This window comes from Meles meles, chromosome 18, assembly GCF_922984935.1.
Source record: "Meles meles chromosome 18, mMelMel3.1 paternal haplotype, whole genome shotgun sequence".
Classification (NCBI taxonomy): Eukaryota; Metazoa; Chordata; class Mammalia; order Carnivora; family Mustelidae; genus Meles; species Meles meles.
The window spans coordinates 61,066,433-61,080,287 of NC_060083.1; the positions used below are offsets into that span (position 1 = coordinate 61,066,433).

A 13,855-nucleotide genomic window follows, 5' to 3' on the forward strand; every position below is an offset into this window, starting at 1 on the left:
CACTAGCCGTCTCGACACGGTGCGGCGGTTTCCCGCCTCGCTCGCCTCTCGAGCAGCCGTTTTGACTCTCACCTGTTTCTGCTGACGTTTACGTGCCGCTCTGTATTTCTGGATAGTGTGCGTGTCTGGCCGCCCCCCAGATCTGAAGTCTCACAGACGGCCCCAGCCCAAATGCTGTACCAGTGTTCCGGCTGAAGCGTGAGCCAGCATCCCTTAGAGTCAGCAGAAACCCTGGCCACCTTCACCGTGTCAGTCGCCTGGTTTTTTTATTACAATTTTTCCATGTGTTGGACTTGAGGTTCCGGGTAAGGTCCAGACCTTGTGTGATATGGTGATGCGTCACCTAAGTCTCTTTTCGTCTGTGGGTTCCCCTCATTTTTCTTTTATCTTTGCAATTTTTTTGTGGAAGAGTGAACCTCATTTTTACTGCATCTGCCTAAAACACGGTTTGGGTCGTCATCTCACAGCACGGCATCTTCAGAACACGGAGCGTGTAGATTCGTCCCAGGCCTGGCTGTGCGCCTGCCTCAACTGCCCTGTGTCTCCAGGAGCAGATTTCAGAACTTGCTGCCCAACCTCTGCATCTCCGGGTGCTCGAACCTTGTACAGAGAAAGACCTTCCTGAGGGAAGGCCTGGGGGGGGGGGGCAGGGTGTGGCCGCTCTTCTTGGGCGGGGGCGGTAGCTTTCCGCTGCTGGTGGTCCCCTTGGGGGGCTCTGGAAGGCGGGGTTGGCCTGTGCGCCCAGCCTGGCTGTGCCTGGGGTGCTCTAGAGCTAGGAGCACCTTGTCGGGCGTCTGCAGCCCCTCCCCGCCGGGCCAGCGCATCTGCCGGCTCTCGCTGCTGGGAACCGGGAGCCGGGGTCGCGGAGGCTGTGGCTGTGCTGTTCTGGGGCAGCGGTACGTCACTTAACACTGTTTGCTTTCGAACTAGTTATTGAATTGTCTTGTGGGACAGTTAGACTAGAGAAGCCAAGAGAATGAGCCAGGGGCACTGGGTTTCTGTTTGGAGAGAGGCTTTCGGTGAACAGCGTTCACATCCTGCAGATTCTGTGGGACCGGAGTCAACGTGCCACAGCCCGGCTTGAGCAGTTGGGGCCTCTGCCCTCCGTGCTCAGCTGCTCCCTCTGTCTCCGCGGACCGTCTCTGGACCCTGCCAGGGGCAGGGGTTCCAGGACCCATAGCACCTGTAGAGGCACAGCCCCTGGGTCCCTGTCACTGGATTGCAACCCAAAGGTGAATCATCTCTTGGAAAGCCGGGAGGTCGTTTTGTCTGCTAACCGCAGTATGTACGGAAGAAATGCCTGTTTATTTCAGGCTCTACAGGCAAAATTGCAAAACCTTCCCATTTTGTGGTTATTCCCGGGGATTAAAAATGAGTTGCTTGATGGCCACTGGTAGTTTTTTCTCTAGTCCCAGGAGTGGAGCTCTGCCACGAAGGGCAGCAGTGACCCCTCCTGGCCAGCAGAGGGGCCACCCAGCAGCCACTGCAGGGGCTCCGCCTTCCTGCCCTGCCGCCCCGGAGGGGTTGGACCCTCAGCCTCCTGCTCCCTGACCGAGGATTTGAAGGGCGTTTTTCTTTCTCTTTTTAGAGCCCCACCAGGCCCCAGGGCTGTTGTGATTGTTACCCTCAGAGTTAGGTCTCGGGGAGTCTCCTCTCTTGTTCCAGTGACACTGCTTGGAAAATAGTCACAGAACTTCAGGATCAGATTGAACTTAGCCCAAGGCCAGGTGTTCCTGGAGGGCTCCCTTTGCCCTGCATGAGAGCCCGAGAACATCAGGGATGTCAGGCTTCCCTTAGAGCTGGCACGCCCTGCCAGCTGCCTTTCCTGCGCCCCTGGCACGCTGGCTCATCACTCCCCTGCTCTCATCGGTATGCTGCCGGCCCGGCCAGCCCCGAATGGCAGCCCGCTCGCTTGGCTGGAATGGCCACGGAAAGTCAGGGCCCGAGGCGTCAGCCAGGTACATCCCAAGGCAGCCCCGGGACCAGCACGCACCGGCCCCCTGGGTGCAATAGGTCAAGTGCTTGGGGCGCTTCTCCTCGGGCCGGTGGTTTTCCATAGTCCTATCTCCCTGGACAGGTTCTGGGGCCTGGAACACATTGGCTGGGGGATGGAGCAGAGGGTGGGGTTGTCGGCTTTCCTGCACCCGCTGCAGCACGTGTGCCCCGGGGAGCTCAGGACCCCCGGCTGCCGAGCAGTGGCTCTCTGCTGCTGGCGCTGTGCCTCAGCAATCCCGGCCACAGTCGGGGTGTGGTGGGGGACTCTCCGGGATGTGGGGAGTGTGGGGGTGGGAGGAAAGGAAGGCACTGTGCCTCCTGGAAAGGGACTCACGGCCTCTGGGAGTTTGTTCGGACATGAGGAGCCTGTAACCTAGAGGACGCACTTTAAGGTGGTCCCGGCAACCGAGTTCATGGTGTGCTGTGCGCATGCTCAGGAAGTGGGTGGTGGATGGGGCCAAGTCACCTCTGGACTGGCCTGTCTCAGCGCCCGGGACCCGGGAGGGAGGAGGCTTTGTCTGAGTCAAGAAAGCTTCTCTGTCCTCGGGAGAAGGGAACGGCACCTCTGGGGACTGTGTGGAGGTGGCGGTTCCTGTTGGTGTGGAACGCTCTGGCCCCGTGCTGGCGGGGCGCTTGCATGGCCCATCAGGCCGGAGTCCGTGGCTGCTGTGCCCACACCTCTGAGCAGCTAGTGGGCACAGGGACGCGTGCCTGACCTCTGGGCTGCAGGATTCCTGGGGGGCTTGCCTCAGCGGTGGGAACGGGGGGCTCCCAGCACCAGTGAATCAGACAAGCACAATTTAGTGATGTCACTGTTTTAATCTGGCCTGGCCCCCCTCTTCTGTGCCCCCCCTTCTGGCCCGCCCATCTTGACATGCTTCTAAGGTGCTGGGGTCACTTAGAACAAATAGCAACTATTAATTCCTGTAAAAATAAGTAACAGTTACGAGGCTGAGTTTCTGATTGTCAACTCGAAGTCGGGGCTCGGACCTGGCCTGGGGACCCAGGGCACCGGCTACACTAGACCTGTAGGAGCAGGGCCACAGCCGCCAGGACCCACTTGGCGGCCTTCTCTTTGGTCTTGAGGTTAAAGGTCCAGACGTAGGTGGGGCCGCGGATGCGTGTTTTGTACACGGGACACTCATAGATGTTCTTGGTATCCATGCGATCCACAGGAATGGCCTTGATGAAGATGACGGGCATGGCTGGCGTCAGCTCCTTCAGCCTGGCTTCGGCGATGACTCCGGCCTGGGTGTCCCAGCGAGCTCCTGCACGACAGCACCGTGAGCTCAGGGTGGCCCGTGAGGCCATGCCTGGGTGCTGCATGGCATGCCGGCAGCGAGCTGGGGTGCTGGGGCGCTAGGGGCTGGACTGGCGCGGGCACGGCCGGAGGTGTGGCTGTGAGCACAGAACCCGGCAGAGTGTTGGGCCCTTGGGGACTGCGGGGACCCCTCCACGTGCCTCTGAGGGACGGCACCGCCTCAAGCTCTCGGGGCCACCCGTTTACGTATGTGGTGTTTTCGGAACCTGTCGGTCAGCCTTGTCGGCCTCGGTGGCAGGAAGTGGCGGCTGCCGCTGGAAGTCCCGGGAGGCCACATGCACGTCGCCCCGTCTGCGTGCGTGCGCGGGCACCGGTTCTAGTGCACGCGCAACTTTGACTTGCCTTTAACCAGACTGCTGTCGTTCTACTCAGCCTGTTACTGGTGTTTGTGTTTCCTGTCTGTCATTCCAAAATAAACATGGAGAGCGGCCTCGGTCGTGCTTGTTTCTGATGTGGGGCCCGGGGAGCCCTGAGCCCTTGCTGGCTAAGCCCTGACACCCCACAGGTAAGGGGGTGGCATCAGTCGCTGAGTGGGACGGTGTGTGGTGGAAAAGCTGGCGCTCGGCCCGACAGGTCCAAGGGACCAGGCTGCCTGGCAGCCCCGCGGCCTCCGCCGGCTCAGGAAGGGCTGGTGGGGGCAGCCGGTGCCCTCCGTGCTGCTGCTTGGCCGGGCCCCGCGGAGGTGGGACCGTGGTGGGAACGCTGGCCCCCCCAGAAGTCCATCTGCCCCGGGCTCCCTGCCCCTGGGCCCTCCTTGGAGGGCCGTGCTCCTCACCACCCTGAAACAGGTGCTCACTCCTGAGGACGCGCCTGCCGTTTCTGGCCCAACAGAGCCAGGCCGGCTGCCCTCTGCGGCAGGTTTGGTCCCCCGGTGCTGTCTGAGCACGCTCAGAGTCGTGCCGTCTCCACCAGCGTCAGGCCTCGAGCTGACGCACCCCTTTTGCCTGCCTCCGCCACCTGCCCCTCCCGGCTGGTCTCTGTCCTCCAGCCCAGCGGGACTGGGTCTGGAAGCTTCCTCAGACCGGCCCTCTCGTTACCTTCCATGAAGAGCCCGTACACGTAGGAGCCCTCTCGGGGCGGTGCCGTCATGTCCTCCCGGTTCTTCTTGGTCACTTCCACAGACAGACACATCTTGTCCAGCGGCCACTCGTTCTTCCTGGCCATGGACTGCATGATGGCCGTGAGGAAGGACTGGGGGTTGAAGAAGCCGGCCAGCCACACGGTGGTGGGCAGGGCGAAGTCCGTCGTCCAGGCCTCGAGCTCCTGGCGGAAATGTGTTTCAGCCGAGGGTGCCCGCCGGCTCCCTTGCACACGAGGGAACGGGAAGAGGAGGGTCTGGAGAGGGGCTTCACATTCGAGGACAATGCGGGGTCCCAAAGGGGGCTTTGACGAGGCGGCTCCCCTGACGGGTGCCGCAGGGGCTGTGGGCTCTGGCGGAGAGGGCTGTCAGGCCGCTGTTCCCTCCCTTCTGTGGGAGGCGCCTGCATTGTGGGTGTCTCCGTGGCGTGGGCTGGGCCCTTCTGGCCCTGCTCCAACCAAGGCCAGGCCGGTGGGGGCCTCTAGGCCTTTGGCGGGGACACGCTCCCCCTTCATAGCCCATGTTCTGCTGGCCTGGGGGTGGGGGTCTGCTGGGACGCGCAGAGAGAAGGTCCTCACCCTGATGCGCAGCAGTAGGTCGGCATACCAGGCCGCCAGGCCCATCATGGAGGGGTAGGCCCGGGCCACCCACGGATCGGGCACAGTGTCATAGAACAGCGCTGTGGACAGGTCTTCCATGTCGGTCGTGATGGTCAGTTCCCCCTGAGAGACACGTGGTGGGGCGCTGGGGGCGCGCGGTCCTGGCAGGTCCCACGCCTTGTTTCTGCCACCCTGTCGGTGCCACGAGTCTGGAAAGGTGTACGCCCCCAGCCTGGCGGGCCCGCAGCTCCCGGGAGGGAGCCGAGAGGGAGCAGTGCCGCGCCAACACTCAGGGCCCGGGGCCCCGTGTCCCACAGTGGCCAGCGGTGGCCCACCCGCCTCCTGCATCCGGTCCCTGGGTCCTGGCTGTCCCGTGTCACCTTCAGCCCAAGGCTCAGCTCCTTCAGTGAGCGGCGCATCTCGTTGGTGAGGATGTTCATTCTCTCACATTCCTGGAAGGCCACCACCACGTAGGGAGTCCTCTCGGTCGCCTTCGCCATGATCTCGGCCATGTTGAACATGTCCGGGATCCTCTCCAGGATCTCCTCCAGGATGGCCTTCACCTGGAAGTCAGTCCCCGACAAGCCCGTCACTGCCCGTGCCCGCCAGCTCCTGCCCGGCATCCACGTCAGAGAGCCTGCCCCGGAGGTTCGCAGCGAGGGCTCCGGGAGCCAAGGGCGGCGGATTTGCCTAAGGGTCAGGGTCACGGAGGTGCAGCTGCTCCTCTGACCAGAGGAGGGAATCTCCACCAATAGGCTTTGAATATTCTGGTCCTGTCGTCAAGGCCACCAGACCGTACCCCTGGGAGCTGTGGGACGCCCTAGCCTGGCTCCTGCAGACGCTCCCCAGGGCACAGGCTGCCCCCACAACCCAACCCCGGGTCAGATCAGCTGCCACCCATAGGATTATGACCTGCAGGTCTCCCAAGGGGCTTCTGTGGGAGCCTGCTGGGCACAGCCTTTCCAGGAGGGGCGCACGCGGGGCTGTGTACAGCTCGGCCGCCAGAAGTTGAGAGGCCAAGGAAGGGCCATGAGGCCTCACAGCACTGAGGGTCTCCCGGCCCAGAACGGGCTGTTCCTGGTAAGCCCGATACTCTGCTGGCTGCTGACGGAGCTTGTCTAGAAGTTACTGAGCAGCATAAAGGTGCTAACTGCTCACGGGGCAGCAGAGGCAACCCAGACAAGAGCAGGTTAGAACCTCTTACGCTGCCTGAAGTTCTGTTTCTTCGAGTGTGAATGGGATGACCCCTGGGGTCTTCCGGGCTCATGGGGAGGGGCTGTTCTGTCTGGGTAGGAGCCCCTGCTTGCTGCTTGCACACCACCTGGGCCAAGTTAGAGGCTGCAGGGAGGCAGGCCCGGGGTTGGGGCGATGGCCCCTGGGCAGCACCCCTGGGCCTGTTAGCCAGCTCGCAGCTCCACCCCGGTTTCTGGGGGGTGCGCGTCTCGACCCCAGGTTCCGGGCCTGCCCGTTAAGCCTCCTGCCTTCTCCTCGCGAGAGACTGCAGTGCCTGCCCCAGAGTCGGTCTCTTTGGGCTGCATTTCCAGGACGGTGCGGAACAGCTTCTCCGACGTGACTGTCAAGAAGCCGATCTCTGCGTTGGGGTGCAGGCCATACAGGTAGGGGCTCTCTGGGGGCAGGTTCTCGTCGACGTACTCGTGGTAGCCCTGAGAAGGGGTGGGGTGGGCAGGCTGCCGAGGCTGTGCTGGCCAGAACCCGCGTCCGCCGCCCGTCAAGCATTTCTGACCCAGGGTTCTGCCCATGCCTTGCCCTCTGCACAAACCCGCCTGGTTCTCTAACCCCCTTTCTGGCTGCCCCCCAGCCCCCCCAGTCACATGAACCATCTCCACGTGCCCCCCCCCCCCCCAGGCTGTTTCGAACTGGCTCTCATTTTCATCGTCTGGCTTCTTGAAGCTCAACCACGGGTACCCCGTTGGCGACGCCAGGCTGGCCCCGGAGCCGGCCAGGACGGCATGCCCACTCCCTCACCTTGTAATCCAGGTTGGGGGGGATCTGGAAGCCCGGCGCCAGCAGGACCTCGCCCTCCAGCATCTCCGCCCGCACGTACTCTGCCAGGTACGTCCTGCACAGCCGCCGGTCCCAGTCGTCCGTGATGTGGCCGCCGTACATGATTTCTCCAAACAGGTAGCGGAGGTCATCCCAGGGCACCTGAGGAAGGACGGAAGCGGTTAGAAGCGCCCCACCCCTTCGGGGTCTGTAAGAGTTGGCAGTTAGCTGTTAGGGCACGGCCTGGCTTCTCCTGTCACCCCGGCTGCCGCCTGGCCCGCTGCTCTGCAGGGTCACCAGGTCCAAGGCTCGCCTTCCATCCCCCCGTTGTCCGGTGTCAGACTCGGCCGCCAGCACCCCCCTTGGCCGTCTCCTGCCTTTGGCTCCTTTGGTGAAGGCTGCCCTGCTGCTACCCTCCGCCTGTGGCCTGGCCTCTGCCCTGACCATGACCGCCGGCCGTGTGCCAGGACCTCCAGCTCCACAGGCCAACCCTGCAGCCCCCATTCACTCCCCGGCATGGGCCTCTGGTGTCTCCCCCGCTTGGAAGCATGTGGGCACTTATAACTGTGTGTGTTGGCCACCTGTCCAGAGTGGTTCCACTCCGCGGTGACGGGGGGGTCGACGTTCAGGCACCATTTCTTTTGGCCACAGGGCCCATCGGTCACTCCTTCACGATGTCTCCAATCGGTGGGCCTCCCTCCCGGTCCCGCGGAGCTCACGTGGCTCCGAGTTCCCAGCGGCTCCGTACAGCTGCGGGCCCCGCGGTGCGCTCTAGACAGGTGGCCGCCTGACTTTATGCTCAGCCTGGACGGCTGCTCCCTGCCGCCGCCTCCACGAAGCCCTGGGGGGGGGCTCTGGCTGCCCGGTGCCGGCACGGCACACCCGGCTGGAGCGTCTCAGGAGCTGCAGACGGCAGGCACGTACGTACTTCCAGGTTTGCGAACGGCCATGGAAGCGAGATGGTTCTGGCAGATGGTCAGCATGAGAACGATGAACGATACGTCGTCCTGTGCGCCCGTCTGCTCCGCGCTTTTGCCGGCGGCTGCGGGCGTCGCGCGTTTTGGCGCAGGCGGACGGCCTCCTGACCCGGCTGATGGAGTAAAGAACTTGTGGACTCAGCTGCCTGATTGGGTGTCGTGAATTCCGCTCGGAGTGTTAGTATTCTCTGAATTGTCATTTTGCGACAAGATTGTCTTCCACCTGGCCACTTGGGGCGCGCGGAGCTGCGTTTCTGCTTTTCTGCGTTTTACTTGTTGCTCCAAGTGAACTTCCTCAGGCCCCTCCGGCCCCGGGGCTGCCTCCCAGGGACTCTCTTCCCTGCAGAGCGGGGCTGTGGCACCAACGAGCAGGGGCGGACACCACCCATGTTCCCACTCTTGCCGGGGAGCCCCGGAGCGCTCGTCAGAGACAGGGCACCCGGCGTCCCCCCGAGAGCCCGCGTGGGTCGGTCTGTGCTCTTGACCAATGCTCGGGACTGTGTCCTTTTGTCACTTAATGTCATTGCGGCTGTGGCGCGGACAGAGGAGGGGTCGCGCCACCACGGGCCTGGTGCGCCCAGGTCACTGCTTGGCAGGACGCGCGTTCCTGTCATTTCCTCTTGTCTGGAGGTCCCTGAAGCTTACAGTGGGCCACCTCCTCCCCGCCTCGGCTGTGTGTGTGTGTGGGTGTGGGTGTGGGTGTGGGTGTGTGTGGGCAAGTGTCTGAATAAACGTCCTGAGAAAACCCGAGCACTGTTCCTCCCACGTCAATCTTCCCAGGAAACGTCTAACCAAATCGCTCCCTCACGGCTGCCCCCCGGCATCTGCTTCTTGCCAAGAGCTGGGAGGCAGCTGCCAGTGTTCAGCTCAGCCCTACGCGAAGTGGACGCAGCCCTCCATCCCCCCAGCTGCTTGTGGAGGCCGGCCCCCTTCCCCGGGAGAGCTGTCTGCTGTCCCCTTCTGCCCTCCTGTCTTCCCTTGGCGTCGGTTTCGCCAGGAACCAAGCTGGTGCACCACGTGCTGGGCTCAGACTTCGGTGATGGCAGTGCGGGGAGGCCCACCTCCACCGTCGGGGTCAGGGGAGCGGTGGTGGTCGTCGTCGGAGGTCGTCAGACCTTCTCGGGCCGCCCGCGGGGAGGGACGGGCAAGGCTGTGCTCGCTGTCCTGCCCTGGCCCTGGCCTCCCTTGCTTCCGCTCACATCTTGAGTTTTTCACAGCAGGGTGGGAAACAGGCAGGTGTCCCGAGGCCAGCACCCCCGCACCTGGCGGGGCACTTTCCTCACCCAGCCCCCAGAGCTTGAGCCCCGGTGCCTGGGAGGTCTCAGCGAGTGAGAAACAGAGCTGGGCTTCAAGCCTGGGACCCTGGGCCTCAGCACTGTTTGCCACCGTGCTGGTGGGCCGTCGGGACGGGCGCTGTCTGGTCCTGCTGCTGGTCCTCCTGCCCCCGCCTGCCCCGCCAGCTGTCATCGCTGCTGACTGGGGGCCGAGTGAGGAGGAGCTGAGGCTCCTGGGCTGCGCAGGCACCTGCCTCCCCTGGGGGCCCCATGGCCGTGCTGTAGAGTCAGACTCCGAGGGGGACCGGGCAAGGCCCCTCTTTGTCCGTGGCTTCTCCATCCTCCGAGGCAGAGCACTTCGCACGTGTCTCCGTTGTCAGGAAAGTCAGAGCGGCGCCTGTGCGCTCCAGGAAGACTATTTTGGTTTTCTGTCTGGACCTGGGTTCTGTCGCGGACGCTGACCGCGCACCAGGGAGGCCCGTCCTCGTCCCTGCCCCCCCAGAGATGCCTGTCCCCGTGGAGAGTGCTAGCAAGGCAGCGAATTGCCAGACGGCTGACAAGTGTCGCAGGGCTGGAGGCCAGGGACAGGGCGACAGTCGTCAAGGCTCCTTTCTGGGTGGAGTCTCGGGACTTCTTGTTTTCAGGTTTTGTTCGGCTTATGACGCCGCGGGATGCGTCCTACACCTGAGCCCTGGACAGTGGACGGGGGCGGACGGGGCGCGGAGAACCCCGTGGGGCACCAGGCACACCCTCACCTTGGTGTTGGCCTCCAGGTAGTTGTAGAGCACGTTGATGGAGATGGTGAGGTCCCCGTTGTTGAAGGGGTACGACCTGTTCCAGCCCTGGGCCCCAAACTTGCGCCTCTCGGCCACCACGGCGTGGAAGTAGCACAGGGCGAAGAGGATGCACTTGAACTCGACCTCCTTGGTGCACATCTCCAGGGTGTCCTGCGGAAGAGGACCCGAGTCCCGCCTCTGCTGGCTGCCTCGCTGGGGGCCGGAGGGGCAGTGGGGGCGGGGGGACCCGCCGCGCGAGGCCCCGGTCCACGGGGCCGGAGGAGAGAGCATGCTTTCTCGTCTTTACTTCCTTCGGAAATTCGGTTCCGCCATTTAAGTTCCGACTGCACGTCCAGTCAGACTGCGTCCTAAGAAGACACTCACAGGAGCAGGACGTGTCAGGACTTCTGTAGCGGGAAGTACCGCCCGTCGGCAGCGGTCGGCCCTCCTCGCGCGCGCACGAACCGCGCACCATGTGCTCCGCGAGTGTGTATGTGTAGGTGCTCCCAGGCAGGGGCGGCGGCCTTGGAAAGGTTTTAGACTCCGCTTGGGAGCGAAGTGTGGGCGTCCAGAAGGTTTTGGTGCAGAACGGAAGGTCAGGTGCCAAGAGGTGAAGGAAAATGCTAGGGGCTTGCAGAAGGGGGCAGGGCTGCGGGGGGTGGGGAGGGCGGAGGGAGGTGTGGACGCGGAGGGAGGGGCCACGGGAGCTGTCCCACGGAAGCAGCCGGGGGGGCCCACTGGGGATTGCCTCCTGGGAAGCACCTGAGCCCGGCACACTGCCTTCCGGGCTGGGCCCCTTCTGAGGGGCTCCGGCAAACCCAGCACCCGCTCTGCGTTGAGCTGTGCTGACTCGCAGGCAATGAAATGGGTTACAATACGTGTTTCTGTTTTTTTTTTTAAAGCTGTAACTCGACTGCATTTTGCGCTGTGTGCATTTGACTCAGTCTCCCAGGAATATATTGATGTCGCGGTGGGATGTGTGCGCGTGCGCGGGCTGGGGGTGGCCCGGCACGGCGAGAACCAGCGTAGGGCGTCCTCGGGGTTCAGAGCGTGCGTCCCGGCCGCCCAGGCCGCCGCCGCCTGTCTTTGGGGCGCGCGCTCCGGAGGGGAAGCCGCCTCACCTGGGTGAAGAGGTCCAAAGCCTTGTGCAGGTTGGCGTACATGCCCGTGGGTGGCTCGTTGGTGATCTTGATGGCATTTTCCAGGATGCCCTGGGGGATGATGTGGGACTCGGGGCTGGGGGCAGGCTCAGCGCTGATGAACACGCGGTAGTCCTCGTGGCTGCCGGCGCTGTAGCGCTCCAGCTTCTTGTCCAGCGTGCTCAGCCACCGCGCCACGAGGTGGATGTTCTATGACCAGGACCGGGCCTTAGCACCCTCGCGGCCCTCCCACCCGTCGTCCCTCGAGCGGTGGCCGCGGCCCACCCTGCCCCGGGCCCCGGGCACGCCGGCCAGCTTCAGCTGGGCAGCTAGGGCTGGGCCGTCTGTGCTCCTGCTTGGTGAATTCAAGACCTCCCACCTCTTGGCGAGTCCTCCCCCGCCTCCCCAGCGTCCCCAGCATCCCTGGCTTCAGGCTGACGTGACGTGGCCCCCACCCCTGCTCTGGGGTTTGGGTAGAAGGAATGGCATGAAGCTGGGGGTCTTCACGCAGGACCAGGCTAGACCATGCGGACCGAGGTCGGCTCACCTGTGCAGGCCGGGGAGGCCTGCAGGTGCTCGTTGGGGTCCAGGAAAGGGCCGAGCTGGGGGTTGGGCGAGGGGTTACCCAAAATATGGACAGAACACGTCCTGGACCCCTAGCACTTCCCCCACATGAGGAGGAGGATGGGGGAGCTTTCGTTCCCTCTGGAGTTTGGGCTTTATAAGGGACGCCTCTGTACGGAAGCTCTGGCCTAAAGCCCGCGTCCTCGCACCACCACGGCCCCGCCACACCACGGACCGGGCACAGGGGACATGGTGCGGGAGACGCCGGGGGCCCCGTACCTGCAGGATGACCCAGTGTCCCATCTCTGCAGCCATGTCCAGAGCGTCCTCGGCTACCACCTCCTGTCCCTGCCCCAGGGACACGTTGTGCAGTTTCCCGTTGTCTATGGTAAATCCCAGCTTCTTCCCTGAAGGAGGGCGAACAGGGAGCGCATGGGGCTGCGGACGGAGGTGGCCAGGAATCCCAGCCCTCCCCGCTCTGTGTGGCGTTGTGGTAAAACACACAGAACATCAGACTGGCCCGTTTCAGACCACGGTCAAGCGCAGAGTTCAGTGGCATTTAATGCCTTTGCCGTGTTGTGCGGCCCTGCGGCAGGTTCCGGCACCCTCCGCCCCACCCCCGGCAGCTGCTCCGCTGCTCTGTGTCTCCGCGGATCTCCGCTGCTCTGTGTCTCTGGATGCTTCTGACATGCGGAAGCCTGGAGCAGGGGCCTGGGCATCCGGCTGGGGTTCCTCTTGGCACAGTGTTTCCAAGGTGCGTCTGCAAGTTTGACGGCTCGGGTCTGTCCCACCGTGTGCCTTTGCCAAGCTGGGATTGGCCACTCGGCAGCGGACAGATGGCGGCTTTTGCCTGCCTTTTCGCCCTTGGGGGTGAACAGCCCTACGGCGAGCGCTTCAATCCCAGTTTTCATTCCTGGGGTGCACACCTGCCGTGGGGTCGCGGGGGCCCGTGGTGCCCGTGTGTGTCCCCTGCCAAGGACCACACAGCCTGCTCTCTGCACGGCTACGTCTCCCTCCCAGGCTGGTCCGTTTCTGTGATTCCTCACAGGGGTGCAGGGGCGCCTCGCGGTGGCCATGCATTCCTGGGTGACGGCTGAGGGGGCCGCCCCGCTCTGAGGGCCCCCTGGCCGGCTACACTTACCCAGGGCTTCCACGTCTTTGAGGGGGTCGACGCCCGGGGAAAGGATGAAGAAGATTGGCGTAGAGGGGCTGCTCTCCTCGTAGGACTTGGAGAACTCGACGCTCCGGCCCTCCACGAACTTGCTGCCCATCTTCTCCTCCACGAAGTTCCTGAGGAAGACGCGCCGGGTCAGAGCCGCAGGCGAGGGGCGGGGTGGGGGGGGGGGAGAGTGCTGGGACCCCTGGCGGAGGGGCCCTTTTCTCGGTGGGCTTTCTTTTCTTTTATTTCTTTAAGGGGTTTATTTTATTTTTTACTATTTTTTTTAAGATTTTATTTATTTATTTGACAGAGAGAGAGATCACAAGTAGGCAGGAAGGCAGGCAGAGGGAGAGAGGAGGAAGCAGGCTCCCTACTGAGCAGAGAGCCCGATGCGGGACTCAGTCCCAGGACCCTGGGATCATGACCTGAGCTGAAGGTGGAGACTTAACTCACTGAGCCACCCAGGCGCCCTATTTTTTACTATTTTTAAAAAGATTTCTTTAGAGAGAGAGAGAGCGCGCGAGTGGGGGAGACGCAGTGGGGGAGGGAGAGAGAACCTCAAGCAGACTCAGGGCCGAGTGTGGAGCCTGACACGGGGCTCGATCTCGTGACCCTGAAACCATGACCTGAGCTGAAGTCAGGAGCTGGACGATTAACCAGCTGCGCCCCAGCTGCACATCAGGGGTGCTCCTTCTGAGTCCCTCCCCAGCCGTGCTCGGTTCCGGCCTTGGGGATCGACCCGGAACGTGGAGGCTAGAATCCAGGAAGGACTGCTGCAGTGGAGTGCTGTCAATTCCCCGTTGCTGCTGATGTTGCCAGGCCACAGGGTCCTTCTCTGCGGGGGGACTGATGCCGCCCAGCGTGCTCCTGGTTCCCACGGGCTCTGCCACTCCGGGCACCGAGTCCTTGGCAGAGGAGAGCTGGGGCCAGCTCCCAGCCGCTCCCCAGGAGCCCCAGGCCGTCTGCACC

General features: G+C 63.4%; 2 protein-coding genes across 2 annotated transcripts in view; one reads left to right on the forward strand and one right to left on the reverse strand.

The window, feature by feature from the left end:
* Positions 1-3,746, forward strand: part of PGS1 (phosphatidylglycerophosphate synthase 1) — a 35,362-nt gene extending 31,616 nt beyond the window's left edge. The window contains exon 10 of the mRNA XM_045984412.1: positions 3,171-3,746. The gene's annotated coding sequence lies outside the window, so the exon portion shown is untranslated. The remainder of the gene's footprint in view (positions 1-3,170) is intronic.
* The window catches only part of DNAH17 (dynein axonemal heavy chain 17), an 85,765-nt gene continuing 72,585 nt past the window's right edge, over positions 676-13,855 (reverse strand). Inside the window, exons 71-80 of the mRNA XM_045984411.1 lie at positions 12,869-13,017; positions 12,007-12,134; positions 11,146-11,373; positions 10,004-10,195; positions 6,980-7,159; positions 6,475-6,657; positions 5,374-5,556; positions 4,973-5,116; positions 4,354-4,579; positions 676-3,263 (exon numbers count right to left, since the gene is read on the reverse strand). Of these exons, the coding sequence (XP_045840367.1) occupies positions 3,016-3,263; positions 4,354-4,579; positions 4,973-5,116; positions 5,374-5,556; positions 6,475-6,657; positions 6,980-7,159; positions 10,004-10,195; positions 11,146-11,373; positions 12,007-12,134; positions 12,869-13,017 (1,861 nt within the window). The 3' untranslated portion in view covers positions 676-3,015. The remainder of the gene's footprint in view (positions 3,264-4,353; positions 4,580-4,972; positions 5,117-5,373; positions 5,557-6,474; positions 6,658-6,979; positions 7,160-10,003; positions 10,196-11,145; positions 11,374-12,006; positions 12,135-12,868; positions 13,018-13,855) is intronic.